At 38.6% G+C, this 27100-nt stretch overlaps 1 protein-coding gene across 2 annotated transcripts in view; it reads right to left on the minus strand.

Moving 5' to 3' along the window:
• Nucleotides 1-12436: 12436 nt before the first annotated feature.
• Nucleotides 12437-27100, minus strand: part of BANK1 (B cell scaffold protein with ankyrin repeats 1) — a 136660-nt gene continuing 121996 nt past the window's right edge. The window contains exons 11-14 of one of the 2 annotated variants that reach the window (XM_051790495.1): nt 22184-22252; nt 21130-21311; nt 19383-19446; nt 12643-12739 (exon numbers count right to left, since the gene is read on the minus strand). In XM_051790495.1, the coding sequence (XP_051646455.1) occupies nt 19393-19446; nt 21130-21311; nt 22184-22252 (305 nt within the window). In that variant the 3' untranslated portion in view covers nt 12643-12739; nt 19383-19392. Of the gene's footprint in view, nt 12740-19382; nt 19447-21129; nt 21312-22183; nt 22253-27100 lie in introns of both variants that reach the window. The other variant, XM_051790496.1, reaches the window with a different exon arrangement.

Below are 27100 nucleotides of genomic sequence, written 5' to 3' on the forward strand. Positions count from 1 at the left end.
TTTTTTTCTAATAATAACAGTGTGTTTTCAGCTTTATCCTCCATAATTTTCTTACTTCAGTGTAAGATTTTTGTTGATGCTTTAGCAACAATTGCATATTCAGCAGAATCTCTCATTGATCTACTCAAAGTAATTGTCAAGTATTTCTTCCAAGTTACTCCTCCAAGCTCCTGGAGAATGTATGATTTACTCAAACTGGAAAGAAAAATACACCCGATTTCAGAATGTGAGCTCAACCTGGCATTTTGTTGCCTTGTCACTTCAGTCCTGAAGCTGGTCAGGATCTTTCTTCTAGGCTTATTGAGTGACTTGGTTTATCAAAACATCACTCCTCAGTGCTGGTCAGAAGTTACCTGAGCTCACTGGGTCTCTGCAATCACTACTTTTAGGCTGCCCCATAAAGCCTAATTAGCTCTGCCCATGTTTATGGAATGATACATTAAATGTGTGTTAGCCACACAACCCACAGATGGGACCTGGACAAGCAGGCGACGCTTTATTTTGCATTCTAGGCAGGCATTGCAAGCACTTTGGAGAAGAGCTGTAACTGAAGGAGCTCTCCATCCCAAGCCTGATGAGAAGCTAAAGCTATGTTGTGATGCCAATTAGGAAGCTGGCTATTAGCAAGAATGCTATTGATCAAAACCGATTTGCCAAAATTAAAAAAGAATGTTGAGCAGATATATTATCTGGATGAATACTGAGACTAATAAAAAATGTATCAGCTAAAATGTTAATCATAAATTATGCTTTCACATCTAGTCTTGGGACTGACAAGTGCAGTTATACCTGCTGAGTTAAGCCTTCTCCATTTCTTTATAATTTAAGTATTTTTGGGGCTTATTTTACAGACCTTAAGACTGGGAGAACTTCTTGCATCATCCCTTTTTTGTTCCCACTGCTGAAGCACTCCACTTCCTCATATATCAGTGCTTTAAAAAACCCAAACATTCAAACTCCCTCTTTGCTCCTCTCCTCCCAAGCCCCTGCCTGAATCTTGTATGTCTGAATTCTTCTGATGCATTCATTAACACGGCCTTCTAAGGCACAGGCTCCTCTGACAGGGCAAGCCTCTGCTGGTTTTACTACAATGTGGTTGTGTGAATGTAGGTGAGAGAAAGCAAAGGGTGTCTCCGACAATATGATTCATTATAAAATAATTTACTAGCACAGCTACTGATGCTTCTTTGTTAATTCACATTTTGCAGGGAGCACAATGAGAAGCCATTTCATCTAATGCAAGGTAATAATTTAAAGCCCTCTCTCCTCAGGTTGTGGATATTTGAAAAAAAAATAAATTAATTTACATGGGACCTCTAGAGGTTACTCCATCCCAAAGTATCTTATGAAATTTCACTTTAAAAACTATGAACAAACAGTATAGGTTAATGTTTCTTTGTCTGCCCATAGAGATTAACACCAGGCTGAGTTGTTACAACATGTTAATCACTGGCAACAGTAGTTTTGAAACAAATGGCTGTTAAGCCTCATTTATTTAAATATCTTAAACCATCTGAAGAGTGCTCTCCCCATTATTTACTTCCCCTGCTGCTGCTTGGAAATACCTCATATTTGCTAGATGCCTTTCACAGTGAAAAATTGAACTCCAGGAAGCTTGTAGTGGATGTGGGTAACATGAATTTACCCATCCTTGCAACACAGCCAGCTGTTAAAGTGCTACACGTTTCAGCAACAAGTAAACAATTTAAGGTAGAATAATCATAAAAAGAGAATTTAACTTTTGGTTCAAGTTTTCTGGTATTCTCTGTCCTTGCCAAGACATCTGGCATATGTTGTAATGCTCTTAAGTCTTAGCTTTGCTTTCTGTTTAGCAGCTTTATGCTTTTTAGAAGGTAGGTGAAAATGGCTAATTACTGAAGAGACCTGAGAGGGCTGGATTTCCAAATGATTGTAGGCCTGATGACAGTCAGCTTCTCAGCACTGAACTTGTAGATGTTGCATCCCTAATGGGTGTTTAGTCCTTCCTACAGTACACCCAGATTTGAATGCCTTAGAGTGGGCCTGAATTGCTGCTATGAGGCCAAAGTGCTAGAGGACAGACATGTGCATTGGGCTTCAAGTGCATTGCTTAGATTTGGAGTTGACTCAGCCCATGTGAGAGCACTAATCCCAAGGACAAAACTCCTAAGGTGTTATATGTTCCTGTAGCAGCATGGTGGCAGCTTACACTTGCTGTGGACCCTTTGATAAAAATCCAGTTGGCATCTTGTAATCACCATATAGACTTAAGCTACATGCTATAGCTGCTCTGCTTGGATAATGCACCCTATTGCCCAAGCCTCAGCTGAGGCTTTAACGGCAAGAACATCATCCTTCTTTTTCCTCCTCATTTCTTTAAAAATGAGAGCAAATTTTGCAATATAATCCTAGCAGGTAGTCACTATATTTGAAATTGGTGTACTTATTTAATGTTCTGTATAATTTAGAAGCTTGGTTTCATTCATTCAGGGTTGAAAGCCTTTGCCTGATCATTATTCTTCCATGCTTTGCGTATCATGTTGCTATACAATCTTTTGTGTTCTCTGCTGGTTATCTGCCTGAGTTGTAGCCCAGCCCCTCTGCTAGACTGACACATAATGATTCATAAGAAACTCATATCTGCTGAGAAAATCAAATAGATTTAAAATGGCAGTTTCAATCTGTAGCAGCAATGGGGGCTATTACACTTTAGTTGCTGGAGAATTTAATGTAGTCTGTGTCACTGCAATCAGCTGAGCACATCAGCTGATAAGAGATTGTGGGTTTCATCCTGAAGAGATGGTGAACTGTCAAATAATGAAGATTAAGTAAGGGAAATATGTCATTCCTGCTATTATACTCCTTGTCTGTGCTCCATCATGTCATTCCTTTGCTATTGCATAGCTCATGTCGTGCTGGTAATGGCCAAGATCATCAAGAGGGTTTCTGAGAGCTTGAAATACTTCTTGCAAGACTGTTCTTGTATCTCACTGTTGGGTAGGCTGGATTCTTTGTTATGTGAAGAGGAACTGTACTGTCTTGAGTTTGCCTTGAACCCTGAGGGAACAGGGGAAAAGTGCTGCTAGAAAAACATGAGGGAAAAAAAAGAGTGAGCCCAGATGTGCCCAGGTGTCATAGTTCCAATAGTGTCTGTAGAAGATGATTCCTTTCTCTCCTAAATTTTTGTTGTATTGAATTTCTTCAGTAATGACCCTTTATTACAATGTGAAGCATCACATGACTAGATCATCTCTCTTGTGAGGAAAGGCTGAGGGAGCTGGGCCTGTTCAGCCTGGAGAAGAGAAGACAGAGGGGATCTTATCAACGCATACAAATATCTTAAGGGCAGGTGTCAAGAGAATGGGGCCAGACTCCTTTCAGTAGTGCCCAGTAACAACATAGAAAGCTCTATCTGAACAGGAGGAAAAACTTTACTTTGAGGGCAACAGAGCACTGGAACTGGCTGCCCAGAGAGGTTGTGGAGTCTCCTTCTCTTAAGATATTCAAAATCTACCTGGATGGGATCCTGCGCAATCAGCTGTAGGTGAACCTGCTTTAGCAGTGGGGTTGAACTAGATAATCTCCAGAGATCCCTTCCAACCCCAACCATTCTGTGTTTCTCCCTTTGCCTGTATTTGCTCATGAATTTGGGTTGAATAAAATCCATGGAGCTGGAGTGGAAGTACTGTCTGCATGAGTCTGCCCTGGGAAAAGCTGTTCAGTGTGGGTCTCTGGGCTGAGAAGTGAAGGCTTGTGCTGTGTGATGCTAGTGAGGCCATGGGCAGTGTTGGCTGCAGCTGAGCACACAGAACCTGGCAGCTACCTTTGTCTCTGGAAAGCATGGTGTAGTTTTTCACAGTATTCCTGTATGATGGGTCTGCTGGATGAGCAGGGGTACCTCCAACTCAGAGACTGTAAAAGGGAGCTGTTTTTTCCATGGCTATTAAGGCTGAGCTCTTTGAGTTCAAGGTCTTCAATTTCAGCTGCCTTCAGCTCCTCTGAAAAACCCACTTTCCATGTTTGATTATTACTGGTGCTGCCTCTGGATCTAAAATTAGCAACAACTTGCTTTTGTAAATAGCCCCTGGGGGCTGCTTCAGCAGCTTTGCACCAGTTAACTTGAACAGTGGCACATTACATGTGTGTCTGCTGTAAACCTGTGATAGTCCACCTCATACAGCCTTTCAGAGCCTTCTCTCCCCACTGCTTCTCTTATTTCCTTAGTACCGGAACACAACAGCAGTTACTGTAATTCTGAATGTATACCTGCAGCTGGGCTGTCAGCAAGGAATATATGTGGGTGAGTGGCTGAGGGAGCATGAATGAATGATTGAACAGAGGTAAATGCAACAAAAGCTGTGGGTGGAAAGGGAAGGCTTGAAATCAGCTCACCCACCACTTTAATATGTTCTTTTCAATGAGGTATAGAAGTGAGAAGAGGATGGAGGGGTCTTTACTCCCCCAACCATTTGAATTCAATGTAGTTTTGTATTGGAAGTATTTTTGCTTTTATGGTTCCCTTCAGGAACGAGGAAAACGGCCTGGCTGCCAGTGTTCTTAAAAGTCTGCTTAAACTTCCTGAATAAATAATCTGCAGCTTCTGTGGTAAGTGCAGGGAGTCTTGCTTAACTTAATGCTCCATGGAAAGCTGCTAGATAAGGAGAGCTTGGCTGTGTGAGACTGAGCAAGTAACTATGGGATTTTCTGATATCCTAAAACCCAAAGTGTTTAGCAAATAGATTAGGTCAGTGAAGCAAAACAGACATGCAGATGTTTCATTAGTCTGTTCAATTTGATGATATCTGTGGCCTATTCACGGGGGAAAAAAAGTGTTTCCCACCATTGAACTGGTTTCTCTCTGGGCTATGTTGTGGTTTGGCTGTAGATGGCTTGCAGAAGCTAAGGGAAGAATAAAAAAGTAAATCTCTTGTGTGGCTGCAGAAGGGTTGGCTGGCCTGCTGTGGGGAAAAAGCATGTCCTTCTGAGTAGGCAACTAAGCAGAAGGGAGATGTAATAAGTATATGGTTGGATATTGACTTTCTTTCCTCAAGGTATATACCAATCTAAGATGGGAAGGAATCAAGGGAGGAGGGGCTGCTAGGCTCAGCTGTTCCTACAGATGCAGTAAGTGCTTGACCAAGATCAAGCAGGAGAGAAACAAACAGTATTGTGTGGCTTCCTTTGAACTAAGGGACTTGCATGCTTTCCCATAGTGTGTAACTTTTTCTAGCCCTATCTAATCTCATTAGCCTTGATTCTGGTTTATGCTAATTTGTATTCTGTGGAAAACGGTGTGATATCTCGCATGCCTTCTGTCAGCTGCCTGTTAAAACAGGTATCTTGTGCTCTTGATTGAGGTTTACTCTGTAACCTTAGAGTTAATAACCTGGTAAGTGAAACAAACCAGTCTCCTCCCTACAGTAAAACACTTTCTTTTCACCCTGGTTTTGATGGCACAGGATATGTACACATTCTTATACATGCAATTCAAGTCATGTGTCTCCTTAGGAACACCACTGCAATTTTTTCCAATAATTTGCTGAAAGATAAGGGGGGTGTTTAAATTAGCTTGGAGAAATGGAGCTTGCTGTAACGATACAAAATCTGATCAAACTTTGCTTTAACTTCAGTTGGACAGTGATCAGACAGGTTATGCAGGTTAAATTTCTGCTTTTCTTCAGTAGCGTCACAACACTCTAAATTATGAGCTTTTACAGTTTTAACTATTAATCTGGGTTACTTGGTGCAAGCCAGACCTCATGCATTCAAAGGTGAATTAGAGAGTAGTCATCCCTTGAAATTAAGAATCTCAGGATGATAACGACCATCAGGCCTGGAAAATTGACCAACAGTATTGTGGTTGGGGACATGATATTTGGAACAGCCAAATCTCTCCTTGCAAGTATTAGCTGATCTGTGCTGCAAATGGAAAGTGGTTTTTTCCTGCCATTTAAACATCAGAAAATAATTAACCTTCATCCTAAGCTGGGACTAATGACAGCTCAGTCACTGCTCTGGTTGAAGTGGGAAAGGTAGACCCAGAGGAAATACCCCAGCACAAGTGATATTTAAACATCACCTTCCACACTACGGTTAAGCTACTTGTCTCATTTGAGAGGAGGAAGGGAGCCTGCTTTGGATCCACAAAGTTATTTGCTTACCTTGTTTTGTGAAATAGTACTATACCTTACTTGTCCTTACAAGGTAAAATCATGTTTTACAGCACTGGGCTGCAGAAAGTGATACTGTTTCAAAATAGCTGATGTTTGGTGGGGTATGGATGGGCACAAGCAGAAGGGTAGCTTTCTTGAACTGTTTTGAGAAGTCAATGCATGCTCTGGAGAGCTGATTTTGTTAGTACCCTGATCTCAGCTTAATTTTGCAAGCAGTATGTGTTTTTAATCCGAAATGCCTCCAGTGTGCAGTTTTCTTTATCTTGCGTGTGTTTGAAAGGCATGCAATCAGACACAGACCTGACATCTAGTATGTAAAACTGGCAAAAGAAATAGGAACCGTATTCAGATCAACACTCAGAAATAGAAAGCAAGATCTGGTTAATGACACTTGGGCAAAACAAACAAACAAATAAAAGCTACAAAAATTGACGAAATGCATACTGTGTGATGTCAATTGAATTCAGTGTTCAAGCTCACTTAGCAGGAAATAATAACAAAAAGTATCCAGAAAATAAATAATCCTATGTGAGAAGTTTTATAATGTATGTTTCCCTTAAGACTCCTTTTATAGTGTGTTCACATCTTGGAAACTTCTATTTCAGGTGGAAAGGAGAAAATAAGAAATGATGTGACAATGCTTAAATGGTACTGAAATTATTAGACCAGAGGAATGCTGCTGCCTCTTTCTTTTCCTTCTTTCTTGAGTTACCCTAGGTGTCTAATACTGAGAAATAAAAATACTTCAGTCATTTTCCCCATAGGAGTTAGTGTGACTTTAACCTCTTTTTAATAAACTAAAGCAAGTCAGGTATGATGTAAAGGCAACTTAAAACTCATTAGATGGATTAAGGAAAAAAGGATCCTCTGTAGAACTGAGCAGAATTTTCTCACCTGTTTTCGTTTCATCTCTTTATGGTCGTTCTTGCTTACTAGAGCACTTGTACCACTGTTGAGGTTGATACATTAAGTGAGATTGAAACTCTTGAACAGGAAGGCAGTGGAACTTGTGCAAGATAAAATATGCATTGCAGTTTGTAGTACCTATGTGCCATCTGTGTATTATATCAATCTCAAAGTTTTTAGTGTGTTGCGGCTGGGAAAATATGGTGTGTTTTTTTTTTTTTTTATGATGTTGATATTAATGAGGAAATTTTCTTGGCTCCAAAGATATTTAATTAATCAGTAGAGAAAGCATCAGGAACTTCATTTAGCGCATCCTGTGGTTATAGATTCACTGAATCCACCCTAAAATAGAAGACTAATGTAAGTTATTGGCTGTATTGTCTGTGATGGAGTTTTTAACTTAAATGAAGGCTTCCCCCTTTTGGTTATGGTGCAATTTACCCCTCGCCTAAAATCCTTTCCCATTCTCAGTCTCCTTTGTGACTCCCCATACTGTCCTTGTGTGCTGTGAGCCAGAACTATGACATGGGAGAATGGTAGCCAATGTGGGCTCTGTTTGGTGGCTGGCAGCTGCCAGTATCTGCTTGTCTGGTTGAGGGCAGGTGGGGAATTGCTAGGCTAAGAGCAACTCGGGTTCCTGGCCTAACTGTGGGTTTTCATGGCTCCTGATTTTTTTTTTTTTAATTTATTTTTTTATCATACTTGCCTTCCCTGCCATCTGTATTCAAATTTTATTCTTAACAGTTCTGTGGCATAGGGGAATGCAAAGGATGCCCTGAAACATTCCCATATGTATAAAGGGACTTTGATGCAAAAATAGTGCATGTTGTATACTAGAGTTGCAGGCTTTCACTTCCAAAGTGGCTTATTTGGTTTCCTACATTTCTTTGAAGTCAGATTTGGATGAAAAAGGATATATAAACGTACTGACATGGTATTTTGAGAGAAGTGTGGTTATTTGCCATAATCCTGTTTGTTCAGTTATTTACTGCTACCTTATGGTCCCTAACACCAGCAATGGTGTGTGCCAGCCCATGGCTTGCTGGTGGAACTATGTGTGGTAACTTCAAGAACTACAGCAAAGTTTAACTAAAATCTGCTTTGTGATCTCCATTTAAGAAGGGAAAGGATGTTTTTAAAGGTTTAGGTTTTTTCTCCTTTGTCTAGAAATATCTTTGTACGAAAAGACTTCTGATAACAGCACTTAATCTAGCAGAGCAAGGTATTGCAAATGCCAGAGAAGGTGGCTAAAATACAAGGTGTCTCTTGCCTTGAAATGCACTGGATCCAAGGTTACTTTCTGAAGAGTTGCTGTAACCCAACAAGCTTCATAGGTTAGTGCCCTGGGGTGAAATGTTCTGGCCTGTCTTCTGCCGGGACTGAAACCACAGGTTTGTAATGAGGCATCTTAGCCTTACAATAGATGAACTTTAATACTGGCTGATTAAAAAATGCTGCTTTTTGTAAATTTTTTTTTAATCAGACTAGGTGCATTCTCTGCATAGATGGCAACAGTAAGCTATTTCTGGTAAACATTTTCCATGCTTGCTTTTATTTTCTTTAGACAACTGATATGGCTTATATATCCCATAGGAGCAAGTATTGCGTGTCACTTGCATCTGTAAACAATTGTGGCTTATGTATGTTTTACTTTTTAATTTGGCTTTGCACTGTGTACCATACCAACCAGGAAGCATCTGTGTTGGGCAGTCCCAATGGATTCTACACCTGTGTTGAACCCCTACTGATTCCTTGGTTTTCTCCTCTGCAAGAAGAGACTCATCCAAGCCTTTGAAGTTACTGTTGAGAGTAGGCAATAATGCTGGTAGAGGTCTTCTGATTTCTTGTCTGGCATAAACAGACTGTTGCTTCCCTGGGATAATTTTCTGTCTCCACTTAACTCTTCTCTGCTCTCTTGATGCAGTTCTTAATTTTAGCTACTGCATCCCAGCGTAGCTAGTGGCATGAGACTGAGCATGTTGATGGTTTGTCTTGGGCCTGTTTCTGGAATGACTCACTTCAAAATGACTGAAATATGACTCTGAAGTTTGTCAGTAAGAAAGCTGGTTACAGTAAATGAAGGGGATGAGCAGTCTACATGGTCCTGCCCCCTCTTTGTTATTCACATCCCCTTGAGGACTGTCAGAACAACTCTTGTTGCTTTGCTCCTGCTCTTACCACAGCAGAAGTTTCCTACCAAGACTGAAATGTATCTTCATCACCACTTACATTCCTGCACAGATTATAGCTTCTTTAATAAAATGAAGGCAGGATTTTAGATTTATTCTCAGCCTGCTGTGTGTTACACTATTGTTGAAATGCTACAAATATTTTTTCATAAGGATGAACATCCAGCAAGGCCATACCACCCCTTCATAATAACAGGATACATCTGATTGATAAGTTACCTCAGCAAAAAGTGGACAATCTTTGACCACTGATGACCCACTGAAGTTTCTCCTGTAATGAGGCTCTTCTTGACAGATTAGAGAAACTTGCTGATAACTGCAGTCACTGTGAATCTCTTTGTATTGTTTTCTTTCTCTTGGATGTCATCATGTTAAAAGTATTTATTTTTGAGTGAATTATTGGTTGAAGTTTAATAAAATAGATGCTGGCAGCTGGAAGTGTAGTGGTGTTACTGCTGATGGACTGATTACTGAATCCCATACCTTACAATGAAGCCAGTATTTCAGGGCACTTAAAACAGAAACCTTGCCTCAGTTAGGCTTCCAGGCTCTTGTGATTTGCTTAATCATTTGTGCACTGCTAAACAGGCACTTGCAGATGTTCCCTGTTAGTAAAGCACATTTCATTAGCAAAACTTCAGGACCTCCCCTGTGTTGGAATATCTGTTCATAAATGTGTGTGAAGTTTAGTTGGACACCTTGAGGAAATGTATGGAAGTCCTGCAGCAGAAAACAAACTGTGAATACTGAATATGAGAGGAGTGGGAATGGATGCTTTTATTTTTGTAGAAGTATAATGACTTTACTTTTAGCTTGAACAGATTCAAAAATTCCCTTTGGAGAAGGGAAAAAAAAGAAAAAGGCATCCATCCCTTCATTTCTCCTTTGGGGCCTTGGCTTGGCTGTCTTAAATTATGGGTGGGTGGGAATTCTGTGTGTGTAAACAAAAACCAAATGAACAAAAGCCCTGTTTTTAACTTGTTGCTTAGCCATTATTGAATTTAATACCATAGCAATTACACTGTTATGGATTACATACGATTTTTCAGGAAGATTTTGTGGACTGACAACAACTGATCTGGCTTTTTTTTGTTTGTTTGTTTTTGTTTGGTTGGTTTCTTTTGGTTTTGTTTTTTTTTTTTTTTGGGGTTCTACATTAAACTGTTAGGAGTCAATGGAGATCAGACCAATAAAAGCAAGCAAATCTGTAGCGTAGCAAAAGTACTTCATTAAAGTGACACTGCATGTCTTCCCTATTAATACCTTACATCCTTTTGAGACTACTCTGCCCTCTGCAGGACAGCTGTACTTCTGTGACAGGCAGCTGCCCCAGCTGCAGGAACTGAAAATATCGTAAAACAGGGCTGCCAAAATCTGTAACACTGGCACTACTGCACTTGGGATGCCTGGAGCTGGGCTTGGATCAAGCAGCAAAAGCAGAGAACAGGAGTTGCTTTGTTATGGGTAATCCTAAACGCCCCTGGGCTGGAAGTTGTAGAGTATCACACCAGGCATTATAGATGCAAATACTTGGAGCTACCCTCTGGCTTCCACTTTGTATGTTTGGCACTGTTGCTGTATTGTTACACTCTGCTTTTCCCTAGGAAAAACCACAGCGTTTCCTTGATAGAACTGTCTGTGCTTCACTTTTGTAAATTTCCAGTTTTGTAGTTTCTTACCATTGACAGCAAATCCCTGCATTTTCCAGGTGCTTTCTCACTGGAGCAAAGGAGCCACTGGCCCACTGCCTCTCCCTTGGCAGCACAGAGAGCACCTGGGTCCTGTCTGGAGGTTTGTGAGGACTGACCCTCTCCCAAGAAATGGCCCTTCATCTCCTCTGCTACAGAAACAAGCCACAAATGTCAGAGAAGACACCAGGTACCGACATGAAGAACCCTTTCATATTTGTATTCTCTTTTCACTTATATGTTGGCTTCTCAGGAATGTTTGTTAGGGATACACTGACTAACTAGGTTTCTAAAAACCTAAATGTTTTTATAGGGAGAAATAGGGACCTCTCAAGGGAAAATAACAGCTTATACTTATTTAGATTTCCAAATAATTCTCCCTACTCCCATTTCCAGATGGCCAGGTAAGTCTTAAAACATCACAGCTTCTCTCCTGCCCAGTCTCATGCCCCTCAGTTCATAGGCACTGACTGTATTTCCAGCTCTGGAATACATTATACATTTCAAGGCTTTTGCTGTGGTTCAAATAGCTCAGTATGGAACACAAAGCCATGTTGCCACACTAATACAGCAGTCACTGAATATTTATGATTTCATAGCAACACATCTGCAGTATTTGTGGGAGTGTTTTTAACAGAAATGTGGGTTTTCCCCCAGAGAACAGATAATTTCCTGAAAATGTTTAATCAACCCATTTAAAATAGAAAATAGATTTTTAATTAGTCTAAATCTAGATGCTTTCAAGATTCTGTCATTATTTTAAAATCCCGACATCATCTTTTTTGGCTTATTTTTATTTCTAATGGTTCACTTGGCACAATAATTTATTGAAATTTGAAAAATAATATAAGCCCTGAGGGCTTGAACATCAAATCCACTCCCCTCTTCCAAATTTGGGTGTCACATTAACATGTAGTTAAGGAGCAAAATTCATTTACAGTTAGGCGTTTTTTTCTTTTTTTTTTGGTGCAAAAAATAGGGCAAGTCATCTTGCATACTCATATCATCACATCCTCACTTAAATTTTGTAGAATAACACTATGGGAATGCAGACCATTAATACCTAATAACCACATTTAGTCCTTTACTTTTGCTGTGTTAATGCAGTAGAGAGTGTTTTGGGTTTGTTTTGGATATTATTTACCTTAGGCAACTTACTAAACAAAACATAATTTCCTTGTAAGCCAAATTCTTGTAATCACTTTAATGCATTAGCAGATAATTAGTACTGATTTACATAGTTTGGCTTAAGAAATTATCTTTACTGTGAGTACAACTATTTAAGCTAGTGATGGAGTACAATTGTTATTCCCAGGAAAGACAAATTTTTATACGAAGTTACTATAACAATGTTTTAACAAAAAGTAAAAATGAAATTTTATTTATTATCATGTTACAATCTTCATAACTTTTAACAATATTCCTCTTCTGTGCATAAAATCTACTTTTAAACAAATATGAAGATGATAGAAAAATTGAAATGACTTAAAAAATTATTAACCAAGGCACACAATACATATTTATATACGTTTTCAGCTGTCATCTTGGGGGAAAAAAAAAGGCAAAGGAAAGATGTAAAATTCAGTGCTGACTTTACAAGAAATCTTATTAATTTTGCTTTAGTGATACTGGTCTTCTTCTAGAGTTGGCCCAGGCGAGAGATTGCAAGACACTGAAAGTGTCAATGATCACACCTCTGTGTTGCAGCAGGAGGGGCTGGAGCCTGAGGCTGTCAGGGCACAGCTGGAAGACGTGTGTGATACCAAGCAGAGGAAACTGATGTGCAGCTGGCTGAAGAGTTGCACTATAAGAAATAATGAAAAATGTCTGTTATTCAATAGACTAGGCCATGTTTGTTTAGAATAAGATCACAGGCTGTGTTTGTTGAAATGAGTATGAGAGAATCAAAACCAGTCTACTCCTTCAGATCCACCAACTGGATATCAGTTCCATTATCCTCCTCCCACCTTGCATAAGGAAAATGTGATGATCTATGGGTAGGCATGACCTAAGAGAAGCTAAGAACTTTGCACTGGAGTTGGAGACTCATCTGTTTGGAGGGTCAAAATATTAGCATTAGAAAGGTAGGTCTTTAATGTTTATCTGCAATTTTTGTAACAATCAAACACTCAAAAATCTCCCTGCAATTAGTCATAAAAAAAGTGGTCTCTCTGAACAAATATGAAGACAGAAAATAGCAAGAAAGCTGTAGAGAGGCCGTAATTTGCAGAAGCAGAGAACCTTGGACTTTGATGTGGATAAATCAAAAACAAAATTGATTGAATGTGCTGGATAAATTGTATTTGCAAGTTCTCCCACATCTAATTCACCTTCTCTCTCCCATATAATGATTTTCTAAAGGTGACAGACATCACCTATTCTGATCCTAAGGTTATCTTCCCTTACATGACTCATCTCACTTTAGCCATCTGAAATTTATAAGCATCTCTGTTATTACCCAGGTGTTTGGGGGTTTTTTGTTGTTGCTTTTTTTGTAATAGTTTTCCCCAGCTTTGGAGCTTTTGAAATTGAAAGCTTTCTTACTCATTAAGTGTAGGTGACTTCATCTCCACTCAAGGAAACAGCTTTGTTAGGAATGCCCATGTAGGAGTTAAACTGCCTCTTGAAGGAGTGATAATTTTTCATTCTCAGCTCGTGTCATAAGACTAATTTTTTTGTTTTAATGAGAATTTTGGAAGAGGAAGGCATGAACAAGTGATTTAGAGGATAAGCAGCAGCAGAGGAAATACCTAGTGTTTTATAGTGTGAACACTGTACTCCGGTGAGCAGGTGGGCAGCTGGCTCCAGAAATGAGACATGGAAACACAGTTCTCACAAGAAGCAACTGCCCACTCCTTTACATGAGAATAGGGTGGCAGAAGAGACCTCCTGAAGATAATCCTCTTTCAGTACCAAAAATCTCCCCACTATAACAGTGCAACACTGCATCCCCTGACTTGGGAAAGTTGGAGAGGCAAACTGAATCAAAGTAACTTAGCTAACAAAGCCTTTAAAATGACATTTTTCTCAAGGAATAAACGGCATCATTTTGCTACCGTGAACAAATAGTACTTAATCCCTTTTGAAACTCTAATAATGCAAAATCACAAATGTTCCTCGTACCTAAAATGTTACACTTCAGTTTCAAAAATTTCAGATCCTAAGCTCATCTGAAGGAAAGCAGACTGAAGAAGAAAATCAAACTTCGACTTCTGAACCTGTTCAGCACAGACTGTTCTTGCACAGATCAAGAAACCAAAAAATTTCAGTGCCTGAGAAAATCTAGGAACTGGGTAAACATCTCAAGGAAAAGATTTTCACATACATTAACAGAATGCTCACATCCTTGCTCTTAGCCTTGAATTTTTAATGCAAGTCATCCTTCCATGCATAAGAAAGGTTGCATGACTATTTTTAGAGGAGTTAGAAAAACAAGAATTTCATCTGGACACATCCTTGCATTCATAGCTTTCAACTTTATTCAGTATGTTTGAATCTGCATGTGAAATCAGTATGTAGGACTAGACTCTAATACAGCCTTTAAGCTGCATAAACTGCATTAGTTGCAATAACTAACAGGAACTCTCAACTGCACCCACAAGTCAGCTAAGTGCCTAAACTGCTTGCTAATCTGCCCTGCAGTAAACATGAATAGGTTGATACCTGATAAAAAGTTCTAGGACAAACCAGACTGTGATGATTATGGTTTATCTTGTGAAATCAGAACTTCTGAGCTGCACTCCATTCTATTATTACATAAATGCACTCCGATGGAAAGTACTTCCACAAGCATTAGTTTCCATGACAAATAACGTATGTCTGTGGGAGTGTGTGTGGCACACATTCATACATGTGCTCTTACCTCTGTTAATTAGGCATATGTTCCTTGTCTGTTGGGCTCTTAGTTGAAGACTGAAAAGAAATAGATGCAATCAATAGTCATTTATATCAGTAAGTTAGGTTGGTGCACAGAGTCTTTCAAAGTTGAATAACTCAGAAAATACATACCTAGGATGAGTCATTTCTTATTTGGTTTACTTCAAATGTGAGGACAACACATGTCCCTGGGAGCAGGGGAGCAAGAGACATCCACAAAAATAAGCAGGTGTTGTGTGGGAGAATGACATGAGGCGGATTTTGTACAAATCTTACTCCCAATAGCATGTCTGGTCTTTATGAGTGGCAATTAAGAGAGGCTGAGGGGTACACAAATATTCATTGCCTTGGTGAACTCCTCAGTCAACAGTGTGACTGTGAGCTTGCCTCATGAACACCTGACTCAGTGACAAACAGGCAGGAAACTGATTTCTGTTATTTTCTTGATATTAAGTTTGAGCATCATGTGAAGCTACAAAATACTTAAGAAATTGGAAGTAAGCCAGGCTAAAGGTGTAGCTTCACAAGTCCAATGGACGCTATTGAGTAAGTACCAATACTACCAATGAGTAAGTATTTTAAAGACTAGAGATCCTGACTGAAATGCATACTGTTGAGGTAATGAAGAAAAAAGATGCTTTTCTATGACTTCCTCACTCTCCACATATACAAAAGCTTGTATGTGCTTCAGGATCCCAAGTTATTTTAACTTTGCTAACTGGGCTGATTAAAGAAGTTTGAGTGCCCATGGATTCAAATGTCAAAATTAAGGTCTTTGTTCATCTTCATTGACCTAGCAGAGACAACAGAAACTGGTTATTGTGCCCAAAATTAAGTGCTGGTTTTTGGGTTTTCAAAGAACTCTACTCAGACACAACCTGCAAGCTGGAGTGGTATCAACTGATGAATAAGCAATCTATTAGCAACTTGGATTAAAAACAAGGTGCTGATGAGGGCTGAGGAATGAAGCCAGACATTTAGGATAGTGAATGTAATCAATAAACTGCCAGTTCGTAAAAGGTGCATTGTGCATGGGTTTTTTTGGATGAAGCTGGGAAAGAGAGTTGGTTGTTGGCAGCTGGTTGGGCATCTGCAAATTTGGAAATCAAAATCTGGAAGAAAAAGTTCTGCAGAGGATGCCTTTACTGCAGTGGATGACCTGGTTACTTATAGTGCCTTAGAGGAGTGGGTCAGTATTAAACAGTCTATAGCAACAGCTAGTAAAGCTGTCCTTGAGTATGAAGGCCACTTCAGTGTAAGTACCTATTGATTTTAACAGCTATGAAATAAATGGTTAAAGTTGAGATCCCTGGGGAAAAAGCTTTGACCCTTCCACAGCAGGCCACTTATCTTGCATTTAGTCTTTTCTAAGACCTACCTTCATTTAAAACTATTATGTAAGTTGCTGGCATTTAAATAACAACAAAACAACAACAATAATAAATCGAGCTTAGCATTTGTTTAATGCAGTATTTGTCTTCTGAAATCCATCTGAGTTATAGTTTGTCTTTGATGGCTGCTCATTATCTAGTAATGAAGCAGTGACACCTACTAATCAGTTCTTGCTGCTATGTCAAGAGTGGAGAATAGAGCATCAGTCATTCCCAGTTTTGATGAGGAATCTTACTCTTTACTATGCATTCCTAAAGACCTTCAAACCCTTGTTCAAGGTTCTATAGAGATTAGCTATGAGAGGATAGCTCACTACAAGCAATGAAAACCATTTTACGTAGTTTCTGCAATCTTGCGCATATTTTTAGATGTTAGATGACAAAATCCATGGGATGTAGCACATGAGGTGCCACAATGCAACTGCAATAGACAGCAGATTATGAAATCTCATTTTCATAGGTAATTCAAATGGCCAATGATGTGTTTAAAAAACAATATGATACCTATGTGCTAATAAGAATAGACCTGGAATGCATGTGGAAGCTGCATTGTTTTTTAAGACTTTAAAGGAAACTTGTCTAATAATCCTTGCATAAATCCTGTCTCAGCTGCTGCCACTCATTTTCTTAGTGGACACGCACAAACCCAAGACTCCCAAACCTTCGATTCTGTTGTTCTCTTCACTCTGCTGTCTCTCCTACTCCATAGTACTTCAGGGGTGGCAAGGCAGCTTTCCAATTAGTGTGTGAGCCTTGCTTACAGATAGTTTCCCATGGGCAACAGGCTACTTTGGTGATGCACCCTAAAAAAAATCTCGGCTACTTAAATTTCAAAATGGGCCTTTTGCCCACAAATCTTTTATGTATTTCCCTGAAATTTTATTAAAGTTATTTGTTTTTATTGGTTTTGTTCTGCTGGCTAACATCCTATTTACTTTCTTGGAAAAAAAGAGAAGATATTATCAATGTCTAAGGGTCAGACCATATTATACAGTATTGAGATAAAACATTGTCTGTGCCTCTACCTTCTGCAAATGAACATTCCAGGCCTTATTTAGTTATTCTTAAAATAGGCTTTTGTAGATATTTTGCTCCAAGAGTGGCAGAACTTTTTGCTTTGCAGTTTATTTTTTTTTTGGGGGTGTTATTCAGTCATATATTAAACTGTTGCAAACGGAGACGTGAACTTTGCGATAGCATCAAATGTTATAATGGAAGACTGAACCAAGTGCCACTCTTATTAATAACTTTCATTACAGGGAAGCAAGATCAAACTTATCAAGAAACTAAAAATTATGTTCCACACTAATTTATAAGAGATATTTTCTATTCTCATTAAAATAAAAGCAAATTCCTTTCCTACCAGGCTTCTGATGTGATCTCTTTAAATCCTCAATCAAGACTTCAAAAACTGTCCACGAAAAAGACTATGCAAATCCTTATTTCAAACATGGAATCAGGAGAGGGAGGCCCATGTTTTTAAAGGTACAGAATGGAGAGTCTGTATACAGATGTAAAAACTAGAATTCTTGAAACATACCTAAGGACTGCTAACATTCATATATACTGCTTTATTAAATGGCATGTGAAAAAAAAGTCTCTCAAATTAATGCTCTCTGGTCTGCTTTCCTTACGAACTTTGAAGGAGAAAATAAAGTAATTTTCATTTTTGTTTCAGGCAATGTATTTCTGTCTGGACTTAAGTATTAGTTTTCTGACATCCTTCTTAATTCTTGCCCTCACTATGCCTCCAGCTGTAGAGGAAGTCCTCATTTTCAAGCATTGAAATATCTGATAGTAAAGTGCAGTGTTGGACAAGACAGGGGCCTCCATAATGATTCTTCCCACTGTATTTCTGCAGCACTAAGCTGCTGATTTATATGCGACACAGGACATCGACAGTGTAACAGAGGGCAAAGAGGTTAAGATCAGAAGGGAACACAGTGATCATTATCTGAGTTATTGGATAATTTCACAAAATTTACAATTCTAGTGTTGATACTACATTTCTGCTGATACAACTCAATAAATGAACTCTGGAGAGGGAGGACAGCTACAGAGGCAGGACAGATCTGGCCTTAAAAAAACCCAGACAAATACTTTCCAAGAATCACCTCCTTTTTGACATGAGCTTTGCCTTGCCTACAGAAAACAGGCTGTAGGTAGAAATGCAGTGACCCCAAGCCCTCAGGTTCTGAGTGCCTTGTGAAGGCTTTTGACGCTGCACCCCTACCAGCCACAGAGGATATTAACACTGAAATATCTGGACTGCAAAGCTGTCACTGGGCAGCTTTCCCTTATTTAATTACAGTATCTCACAAGTCCATATAAATACAACAATGTGTAAGAGAATAATGAAAGCAGTACTGTGGATTATTTTTCTCTTTTGCAGTAACAAAATAACATATTTAGGTGATAATTTTAAATAGAAATATACAAATGATACTGAGTCCAATGTAAAAAAGAAACATTAACTTTCGTTTCAGCATATGTACTGAATTTTACAGAAATCATAGGCCTAAAATCAATACCACTTAATACAATCTTTTCACAACAAGAGAAAACAGTTTCTAGGAAATGAAGATGATTTATACTGTTGCAGATGACATTCAATCACAAAAAACCATAGAATATCCTGAGTTGGAAGGCATCCACAATGATCATCTAGTCCAGCTGCTGGCCCTACACAGGACAACCCCAAAAATCCATTTTTCCCCCAAAACAGAAAAAGGCATCTTGAACGACAAATGGTGCACTTTTAATTAATGACTCACAATACTCATAAAAAATGCTGTAGCAGTGGAAAGTTCATCAAGAATTTGCAAGTGCCAACTGATGGCTGATTTACAAATAAAATATTGAAGTCATCAAGCAAATTGTTCTAAAGAAACCATCAACCCTAATTGTGATGATGCAGTAGGAAATGGGCTACAGAAAAGCTGAGCTACAGATACTTGGTAAATTTTCTGCCCCATTAACTCTCAGTGAGTTTGTCTCTGGGATGAAATCTTGACTCTGCTGAAGGCCTGATTATGCAACCATAACTTAAATGTGGTCAGATACAGAAAATGCTCATTACAAATTCAATGCCTGATCCAAAAGGCTTTGGATTGGACCTTTGCAGTATACTTACAGTTCAAGGCTTCAGAGTTCTAAAAGGCAGAAAAAAATGCAACTTACCATTCAGATTTTAATTTTCTTCTCTGTTTCCAACAGTGGTATCTCTAGGGTGATGCACTTTTTCCTTTAAGTAAAAAACAAGCATAAAACCAGCAGCAGAAAACAGTAATGGAAGTTTACGGTAAAAATAATGAGTGACTACAAAAAGCTGAATTCTTTAGCATTCTGAACACCAAGCTTCTCTCTCCAGGAAAATAATTTTAAAAGGCTGAAAAATGTTTATGATGGTAATTTTAGCATTTATACTTAAGTCTTGTGGGATGTTTCCACCATCAATAAGTTACATTGATTCTGGCATTAGATTACTGAGACTTGGGGTTCTGGTGGTTTTTTGTTCTGGAAAACCTATTTTTCTTCAAAAATCCAAGTGAAGACCAGACAACTGCAGTGATAGCATGAAGTAAATTCACCATGTTTATAGAGGGGTAACAACAAAAGACTTTTCTGTGGAACAAAACCAAAGAAAAGGAACAAAACCAAAGAGAAGTCACACGTGCAGTGCAGGGCATAAACGACCACTATAAAGTAGCTTTTTCTCTGAAGCAATAAAAACAGGCCAAGTAAATCCTTCTTGAAATACAGCCATCTTATAGTTTACCAAGAAAAAAAAAAGACTTATAGCTTAGTGCTGCTATAATGGCAGAGATTAGATATCATCTTCCTCCATGAGAAATTCTCCTGACTGATAGAACAATATCCACAATTCATCTGTGTGTTTGGCTGCAGATGGATTTGGAAAGGGGCATCCACCACACTCTTGCATTACTGCCGAACAGCTAGTGCCACACTCCTGGTGCCCAGCCCAGGAACCAGGCTGCTAAACTCTTCTAGGCCCTTGTACTTTTGCCATTAAGTGTTCCACTGTGATGACTAAGCTCAGACTATTTCTTCAGTAGATGCAAACACAAAGAGCATTTAATCTCTCCTTGTTGGCAACAACTGATAGCTCTCCCACTCTGCAAAGCAGCAGACTAGCTTTGGGTTTTCCTCTTTCTACTAAATGATTGAAATGATAACAAAAAAATCTTTTTCTTAATGCATGACTTCATATAAAATGAGGGCATAACCTCTTCCTCCATGTGTCTTTTTAGAAGTAATTAACAAACCTCCTCTCCATAGCCTGCAGTTTTGATGCAGTTTTTTCAGTGACTCAGTGTGTGGGCTTTTGTAAATCCTGTTTTTGTGCACCTCAATTTATTCCATACATCGAATACAAAGGAGTTGAAGAGGATTGTTAACAGTTCTGAATTCCACTAAGTATATTCAACATTTTCAGATATGCATAAGCCTGGTGTAAGTTGGTATATATTAACTGACTGTAATAAATGTATGCTTGATATAGTTATGTTTCTGTTAGTTGACACTGCTCAATAGCACATTCAGCTCATTTGGTTACATAAGGTTTGTGGTTTCTTGAAAGATGCAGAGACCTAAGCATCACCTAGCAGTTTCAAACAGAAACTGCTGGTCTTAGAAGACCAACATATTTAACTTGGGATTTTAACCAATGGCAACAGCACCTGAAGTCAGGAAAAGTAAATTCAGGAAGTCTCTCAAGTAATTAAACAACAGTGAAAATGTGTATCTAGTAAATTAAGAACCATAAGCAACAAGCTCCTTGGGAGCTGACTGGTAGATAAACCATGATTCTTATTTCTGACCTCACATATAGGAGCCAAAACACAAGATTTTGTTTCTAGAACTTCTGATCAAGATTCTTGTCAAGAAACAAATTTCAGATTCATACTTGTTGAGTGGACTGTAGTCTCTCTTTTTCCTTCTGCCACTGTTCAAATCTGTCCAGGGCTTCATCCACAGAAATTGCCCCCTTTTTCACCTGTTCCTGCAAGTGGATGAGTTCTTCCTGTTCAGCAGGGAGGTTGTGTTTCATGATGCCGTAAGTTGCTGTGTCAGTGTGGCCTCTATGTGCTACAAAAAAATGGAGAAAAAGAGAAATGAAAAATGCAACAAATCAATGAGGATTCTACCATTACTCTTTGGCAGCAGAGTAGCATCTTAAACATTTTGTTCATTACTATTGCCCTGGTCCATGGATTCTCCACTAGTGTTGGTTCATACAAGAACTTCCTTCTAGCACTACATTTCCTACTACCACCACAGCTAGAGTACTGACGTTTTAAAGGAAATTGTTGCTATGTTAAGACATAAAAAATATCCACAGTGCCTTTTTTCTCATTCCCTCTCCAACTTCACTGCAGTTCCCCAGTACAGTAATAAATTAGTGATTACATGCTGCTCTATATGATTTAATCCTGACCTGCTACTTGATAACTGAAGTAGGAGGAAATATCTTCACTCAGTGTTCATTCATTTTGTACACAACATTGTTAATTATTTTCGGGTACCATTAATGGAATTTACAGTAGTAACATTTTGAAGTGCTGCAACTCAAATAATAACTGGATTGCCACAGGTAATTAATTTTACATGGATCTTGGGGTACCCAGGAGAGAAATGTTGCTCCCCACACTACCATCTTTCCATGGCTGGCATTAGTGCACAGCTGAGCCCTCCTGTCTTTCCTTTTCTTGGTTTTAATCACAATAATGAAAGGAAACAGAAAAATGTGAAGTAACTCTGACTCTACAAATCTTTCCTACAAGACTATAACTTTTATTCTTCTTTCTTTAATCTGATCTCTTAATGCTGCAATAGCATCAAGGCCATGAATCACAGGTGGCAAAACAGATGCTAAATTAGCCAAAATAAGTCACAGCAAATCTCTACTAGTTCTACTGAAAAATATCAAGGCAGTTAAAGAGCTAAATTAAATTCTGTACCGTGCTTCTTAGCGTCGCAATACGTCCTGTTTTTGTCACTGGTCACTCGAGTGGCCTTTTGCTGAAACACTGCAACAACATTAAGAATACAAGGAAGTTGAAAAATGGCAATTTTTCACACATTCTGAACAAAGGAAGTAGGCTCATAAAAGCAGGCTGGAATAAATTTTTTGTTCTAGCCTAGCAGTACTTTTCAACCCACTTGTCAGTCTAATGTTAATTACTTGAAAAATTGTTCTATTGCACAGAATGGCAGGATTACTGATATTATAGATACCATGACAAAAAACTTTTAAGAAAATAAAATGGACTTATCACCTTAACATGTTACTTGTTCAGAAGAAATAGCTAGATCTCAGAGTTCTTCATATGGTACAGACACTTACTGTAGCCTGCTTATTAATTTTTGGGGAAAGCTAAGGCAGAAATAAACCAAATAGTACCAGGTGAGAATAATGACACTGCTAAAGAAAGAGTATGTGTATAGTTTTGTCTATTTTATTCAAGTCCTAGGAACAGCAAAGCACAATCACTCTTGTTAGTGTAGCCCATCATCCCCATTCCTGTTAAGTGCCCAGAGTACAGCCAGCCTGGGTATGCCCTAAAATGCTACCGTCAAACTTTTGCTGGCAGCACAGTAAAACCCAGAAAGTGGGAATTTCTGACTTAGCTACTGCCACACAAGCTTTTCCTCTTAAGTCTCAGTTCTGATTTTAGCTAAACAAATGACAATCTAGAATAATTCCTTCCAATTAAGTAATCCTCTGTCATCACTGCAATGCAGCAAATGTGCCAGTTCAATGGAGCAAATATATGCTTGGGGACCGAGGCCCAGTACAACGGAGCTCTGCTCAAGCAGCAGAACAGGCTCGGCGTGGTAGCCTGGAGTCCTGGTTTCTTGCTCCTGTGGACCAGGGAAACCCAGTGGAGTTTGGTTTGCACCTTGTCTGCCTGCCCAGGGTTGCCTTGTACAATGCATCTCCTTCTCTCACGGCAACTTGTAAAATGGATGATCAAGACCACTGTGACACCTAAACTCAGCACATGCTGCATGCAGAGGTGAGGAAGAAGCAATCCATAAGGGTGTGTTTTCTACACTGCAGAACAAAGTTTTTATGCTAACTCCTGCGTAGGCTTGTATGAAGGTGATGATGAATGAAAACAGCTAGGGACTTGATGTTCATTAAAAAAGTTCTCAGCCTAAATGCAGAGAGAAAACACAGGCAGCATAAGCTGATGATGTTATGTCCCTAGCTCAGTCTAATACTGACAGATTTTAACTTTTGTAATACTCTTCTGTCATTCTCAAAGTATCCTGCTAAATATGGTTGCAGTATTTTCTTCTATATTTGAAATAGTATTCTACTTTAAAAGATGAAATTAAAGTAATGAGAACCCAGACATAATGCAGGCAGCCTGAATTTTACTGAGTAAGGAGAAGGGACATACTCAACAGTGTGCCTGATTAGAAAGCACTTTAATTGATAGACTTTGAAATTTCTGCTGAGTTTTGCAGTGTTGGAGTAATCAGAAATGGAATTACTTCTCCAGTGAAAAGTAGAACTATTAAAACCACTTTACGTGCCGCATCTTGTTGGAATGATTTTAGCTGGCAGCAAGCATTCAGTGTGGGTGAGGTCAGTGAAAACAAACGCCTGTTTCTGGAATGCCTGGAAAGACAGGCACACTCCACTGTACAACTGCCATAGGTTTAAGGAAGACTCTGGCAATTCACCCTTTCATTCCCATATTCTTATGAACTACTCGAATACAGCAGTTAAATAAAAGAAACAGGTCATCTTGCACAGGAATGGTCATCTTCCATTATTTCTTTATGGAAGATAAAGTAAATATACCTTCAGCAAAGCAGAATTAATAAAGCAATTTTTTAAAGTGTCAAAATTCCACAATCTTTTATTTTTATATATATATCATCTATGGCAGAGAGGCACAGAAAATTTGATTAAAAGGGTATAGTACTTCTTTTATACTTTTATACTTAATGTGGACATTTCAATAACATCTGTATGATCAGAAAGAGAGTCCTTTTGAATTTTTAATCATGTTGTGACTGGCTAAAGTACCTATAGACGCTTGTAGGTAAAAACCCACAAATTAAATGTCCTGACCTGATATACGCTATATAATTTTTGTCTACAACGTACCTCTTCTTCCTTTGCAGTTTCTCAGAATTAAAGGAGGCTGAGAGAACTAATAAGTAATTCCATTTATTCCCTCTCCTCTCTTCAGCTGCTACAGGATATAGATGAAGTTTTTTGCAAGCCCTAAATACATTTTTATGCCTTAGGCAGTAAGATCGCTCTTTAGGAATGTAATGTAACCTCAACATTCCTCCAGCAAAGCAAACTCAGAAAGCATGAAACTACTGCAGTATTTTCTAGCAGGACTTGAAACCAGAAAGCAACATTTAAAAAGTGGGACAAAACACAAATTTTGTGGCAAATATGCAGAACCCTGGGAAAATCCCTAATGTAAGGTTTGGAAAGTGAGTGGGATCCAAGGAACTCTGAATTGCCTTTTTCACCTCAATCAGACTACCTACAGATCTTATTTCAGGCTGTCTGCACATGCAGGTAAATAATGCTATGATTTTGAAATGTGGTTAATATTTTCATGGTTATCACCACAAACAGAAGGGTTAGAAACACTTAAAATCTAAGTCTCTTGTGTATAATTCTGTACTAAGAGCAGTGTTGTATAGTGCAAGAAACTGTGCAGGGTATAAGAGGTCTAGAGAGAGAGAGAGAAATTTTTTATAGTGCAAGAAACTGTGCAGGGTATAAGGGGTCTAGAGAGAGAGAGAAATTTTTTACAACAGCTTTTAGTTGACAAAAAGAACAGGAATCTGATTTTCAGAATTAATAGAGTTTCTAACACAAAGCTGTAACAGTAAGGAATCACAGATGCACTATGACATTTCAAAAATTGCTTAGTGATGTAATTAGAAACACAGCTAATCAAAACATGGAAGGAGTTAGATCATGGGAGAGGAGAACTCATATCAGTTAGGAGGCAATGATCAACCAAGAAATGGTTTCTAATTTATATTTTACTTTACCCATCTAAACTATGAGGGATATCGCCTATGTGCTGTATTGGCAACATTACCTCTAAAAATCAAACAACAGTTTGCCACTATGCACTAGTGATTCAAACAAAGCTAGACTGATGAACCTACCCTCTAGAAGAACATGTGAGCTAATCATACCTAATACTTATATACTTAGTCCACCCTTCCAGTAGCACAAACACAAAGGAGAAAAGACACAGTGGGAAAAAAAAATCAATCAATAAATATCACTCTTTTGAATTCAGCTTGCTTAGGAAATTCAAGATGCATTTATTCATCAGCTTCATTGAGTCGATGTTCCAAACAAAATTATCTATCACCATGACTACTTTATTCAGTAAACATTCAAAACCAAAATACAGGGGAATAAAGTCTTTATATGAACACAAGACTAAGTGATAATTCAAATTAATTAATACACTAGGGTTCCACTTATTAACACATATCAACTCAGATGCAAATTACAATGAACTTGTAAGCTTCCTCCTTGTTCTTAGTAGGTTTTTGCTTCATTCATTTTAGAATTGTCATGCAATTAATTAATGATTAATGGAAGAATGGAGAAGAAGGGGTGAATTGCTAGTTGGGATATGTTGCAGGTAGAGACTCCTATCTTTGCCCATTCCATTTTTTTCCCCAGTATTTAAACATTTTAACATCTAAACTGTGTATGCAGAGTACCTAGGCAAATAAAACTTGCAAGTTCTTTTTTTCTGGTAGGGATTAGATTGTAAATTAGATGTAGCACAGCAAGGGATGACAAATACACAGAGAATACTAAGGAAGGAATATAGTAGAATGATGCTTATTATTCAGGAGATGAGAACTCTGCAGATATTTGTTCCCATCTTTTTAGATTTCATTTTCCTTTTGTCTGTTTTGTTTGCTAACACAGTGAACTGCACTCAGCATGAGGACTAGATAGAGGTCATCAATCCAATGCTAACCAGTAAGTTTTGTGAGATGACTAATAACCACTCCTAAAACTTACACAAAATATTTCACAAATTTCAGATTAAACAAAAAAATTCTAGTGACTCCTAACATGAAATCAACTAAGGAAATGTGGCCCTGTAAACAGACTTTTTTATTTTTCCAAGAGAAAGCAGCTGAGCACAGAACAAAAGTGCATCAGTATGCCTCACGAATCTGGTCTAATTATTGTGGAGAAGGGATGGCTGTACAGTGTAAGGTAACAAAGGCTCAAGTCCCAGAAGCTGTCCTGTTGTGGCAGCATAGGTGTCTGAATGCACGTAACACCATGACAAGGCAAAGGGGAAAAGTCTGTTTTAAGTGCACAAGTGCAAGAAAATGAGTGACCACATCTCAGCTGGTACAGAAATTCTGATCTGGTCTAAATGTTCAGCCTGACACTCAAGACGTTTTTGATAACACACAACAGTCATTTCACCAGAATAAAGACCAGGTGAGATCAAATGCACTTGCAGAAATATCCTACTGCCACGTCACTGTTACTTGCATGTTACTTGCAGTGGCCCAGTGCATGCTGCTGAGTTTTTCAGTGACAGCATCACATCCACTCATCACAACTTACACAGGCTATTGTCAGCCTCTACTTTGCACAGCTACTTAGCTGACTGAGAATGAAAAATCCCATTTTCTCAGACCAATAGTAGAATGGTTTTAAAAAGAATTACAGTGTAATGACAATGTGAAATTATTAGTCCAAAAATAAACAAATGTTCGCCATCAATTCTCTCCCCAATTTTGCAGAGCATAAAAGCTCAAATCTGTTAGAATCTCAGCAAGTTTGGTCACAGAGGGACCTCAAGAGGTCCTGAGGTCATTAGAGATCTCATTACATA

The sequence above is a fragment of the Manacus candei genome, unplaced genomic scaffold, assembly GCF_025592945.1.
Source record: "Manacus candei isolate 608988 ecotype Guabito, Panama unplaced genomic scaffold, ASM2559294v1 h1tg000028l, whole genome shotgun sequence".
Lineage (NCBI taxonomy): Eukaryota > Metazoa > Chordata > Aves > Passeriformes > Pipridae > Manacus > Manacus candei.